Below are 3574 nucleotides of genomic sequence, written 5' to 3' on the forward strand. Positions count from 1 at the left end.
AGAAATCCATTAACATTTTTATACATATACAACACATCTATATATGAACGAAATTAATTGCATTGCAATTTAATGCAAATTCAATATTCACACAATAATTAATTTTTATGCACTCAGTGATTCCATTTTTATGCTCTCTGATTGTTTTTCAACATGCGGAATACATTTCTCTGTACATTGATTACATTTCACTAGACAATCATTATTTTATTTACACACTGAAAACATTTCACATAGCAGTGCTGGATTCTTCTAGTACATTCCTCTAGTACATTCTTCTATCTCACTACATATCTCTACAAACGAATCACGCTTTCCTACGGCACTGAAAATTTTTGAAATTATTTACAAAGATGAAGCTGCTAGTAATTATTTTTCCATATTTATATCATTATTTAATTATAATCATACATGGTAACTAATTATATATTTTTTCATACATACTCATGGGTTAATGTCAAGTTTCGAAATAATTAGTTTGATATACTGTCACGCATGATTATTCTTGGACCAGAAGGTAGTAGAATTAATTTGCATCTCACAATAAAAATTTTCTCAAATTGGGAACTATTTCGACGATAAATTTATCCGATTTTTCATAAACTCTCTCATTTTTCCAGCATTCAAAGGAGAATGAGTCGCCTAGCCAGCGTTTTCCTTCTGCTCGGACTCTTGCATACCCTTATGACCACGGCAGTCGTCTTGAAAGATACCTTCGTCAAGGCAAGTTGATACCCTTCAATAGCACTTCAGTAACACTACTGAATTTTTTGATAAATCTTTGACGTTCAGTCAGAGAATCGTCGTTTGTTCTTAATTTAGGCAAGTTGATACCCTTCAATAGCACTTCAGTAACTCTACTGAATTTTTTGACAAATCTTTGACGTTCAGTCAGAAAATCGGCGTTTATTCTTAAATAACGCAAGTTGATACCTTCAATAGCATTTCAGCAACACTGCTGAATTTGTTGACAAATCTTTGACGTTCAGTCAGAGAATCGTCGATTGTTCTTAATTAATGCAAGTTGATACCCTTCAAAGGCAGTTCAGTAACACTACTGAATTTTTTGACAAATCTTTGACGCTCAGTCAGAGAATCGTCATTTGTTTTTAATTAAGGCAAGTTCTGAACCCTGCAGTTGCAGCTAAAATGATGAGAGAGAAAATCATCTTGAGTTACATGTTATAATGGGCATCACACCTTCTTGGATATACTGAACTTGTTCCAAAAGTCGTCTTAATTTGAGTTATATGTTACGCGTATAATGGCCACCATGCCTTCTTGGTCTTACTAACCTACTTCCGAAGGATTTTTTTAAGCAAAATATCGTCCGGTAAATATATCTAGCTCAGTTCTCAGTATCAGCACTGAAGAAACTATGCCATATAGTTGAAGTTTGTGATAGCAAGTTGATGGTAATTTCCCAGATTGGGGGCTATCCGGACCCGTCTTGGTGCAAGCTCTCAAGTGACCAGGCAGCGGACCATCAGCGAGGCGAGATAACCGTTGCGGAGTGCGCAGGGAAGTGTCTCAGCAATGCTGCGTGTCGCATCTTCTGCGTTAGTCCAGGTAATATAACTGTTTCAAGCAGCTCATTCTCACCACAAACTTACAGGTTTCGACCCTAACGGTCTTTTTTTCCCACCACAGAAAGGAACCTATCTAAGATAATGTTGTTCCTGTAGAGATAATCCAGTAAAGATAATTAAGATAATCTACTGTAACCTCGCAGGTTAGGTTAAGATAGGTCGGGTTTCGCTATCTTTAAGATAATTCTATACTGAAACTTGACCGAACTTGACCTAACCTGCTAAGACTCTCACCAATTAAATAGTCCAGAGACGGGCCGATTCCACACCACACTGCCGAGCACGGGCCAGGCATATGCCAGTCAGGGTCAATTCCAATATTATTTAATGTGTTTCTTTGGAAGCATTCACACCAGCCGTGCAAGGCACCTGCTATGCCCATGTTGTGAATGTTTCTGTGGAAATGCATTTAAAAATATTGTATTGAACCGTGCCTGACAAATACCCGGCAGTATGGTGTGAATCCTGTCTAAACGAATGTCTAATTGTTTCTATCCTTTCCACCTTTATTTTTGTCATTTCAAGTTAATCGGAATAGTTCTAGCAATTTTACGCGCATATTAAACATATTAGGACAACTGCCCGCGAAAAGGGCTCTTATCAGTTATTTTCATATCTCTCTGCTTTTAAATCCCTCCCTACACCTCAGGGTTGACTATGTGTGACCTGTACTCCACTTTGATGACCGTGGACTTCATCGGCTTCGGTGCTAACTTGTACCAATCCTGCTACTCTTCGTGGGCACACAAATTCAACCTTATCACTCCAAACATGACGGTTATGTCTTCAGCACCTTTTTCTCCGAACTTTAAAGGCTTGATGACGATAGACGGATACTGCTGCGATTTTGAAATGGGCTACAGGTTTATAAGCAATAATGCTCCAACCAACTTTCTGAATGTTGACTTTGGGAAAGTCGTAACAATTGAAGAATTAAGAATTGCCGCCTTTTATGGATACTTTCAAGGCATTGAAATTCGCTTTGGCTCCTCATCGAATATAGCGACGAACTTGCAGATTTCAGTGGTCTACGGCGCTTCGAACGGTGATAACCGCATCTACGTGAAGCCTCCAGCAACTGGTCGCTATCTCACCCTCAAGAAAAACGACTACGGAGCAATGGATGTTTGCGAGATGCAAGCTATTCCTCCAAAGCTGTAGTGAATCGGACATCCCAAATAAAAGTTTGAAAAATGGCGGGATGCAGAATTGCATTGATTCCCTCTCTTCCTCTTCGGGAAGAAGAGGAACTATAGTAGAGCATTACAGCTGGCCCTATCCTTTCAAAAAAAGTTAAGAGATCGTAAGTTCATCAGCCAATCATTGACGGTTTTCAAGCAAAATCCAACAATCATAGACAAGAAAATAGAGCACTGCTGAGCCAGTTAACCGGACCTAACTGGGCTAATTTAAATGGCCAGAAGTTCATCACAATATTCATCTAAGAGCATGATATATAAGCCTATAAGAGACGCCTGTTAGCTGAATTTGAATCAGCCCTGTTGCATTTCACCCTAGGTAAAAAATACTCATGAGAAGATTTCGATTTTCCGATGTAGTTCCTTGCATGTCTGGCAACGACTATATAAAAAATCATTCTGATGTGTTCCTTATATTTAGATTTATTAGTGATGATGTGCGTGGTTTGGGAAATTTTTTCCTAAAAATTGGTCGCACATTTCACGATCTAGATTCTAGAACATCGAGGAGCTTCTAATTGCGTGCACCTTCAAATTTGTCTTACCCTTTCATTATATATATTATGATATTCAATCATTTCAAATTTATTCCCTACTTATAAATGTGCCACTAGGATGATGTTTGATTCATTTTAATCTCTTTAAAATTCAAATTATTATATTGAATTTAATTTTGAGAAGGGCTATGGAGCAACGAAATTTCCGAAGTATGAAGTCTGCGTGGTGCAAAAAGCAATACAAAACAGTTGCAAAAAAATATAACTCAGTACTCACTGCAGTGAGTGA

General features: G+C 38.0%; 1 protein-coding gene across 1 annotated transcript; it reads left to right on the forward strand.

Annotated features, from left to right (window-relative positions):
- Nucleotides 1-684: 684 nt before the first annotated feature.
- Nucleotides 685-2876, forward strand: LOC108674790. Its single transcript, XM_018162762.2, has 3 exons — nt 685-723; nt 1428-1569; nt 2239-2876. Exons 1-3 carry the CDS (start codon nt 685-687, stop codon nt 2748-2750), a joined length of 693 nt encoding a protein of 230 aa, XP_018018251.1. The 3' UTR covers nt 2751-2876.
- The last annotated feature ends 698 nt before the right edge of the window (nt 2877-3574 follow it).

The sequence above is a fragment of the Hyalella azteca genome, unplaced genomic scaffold (genome assembly GCF_000764305.2).
Source record: "Hyalella azteca isolate HAZT.00-mixed unplaced genomic scaffold, Hazt_2.0.2 contig15661, whole genome shotgun sequence".
NCBI lineage: Eukaryota > Metazoa > Arthropoda > Malacostraca > Amphipoda > Hyalellidae > Hyalella > Hyalella azteca.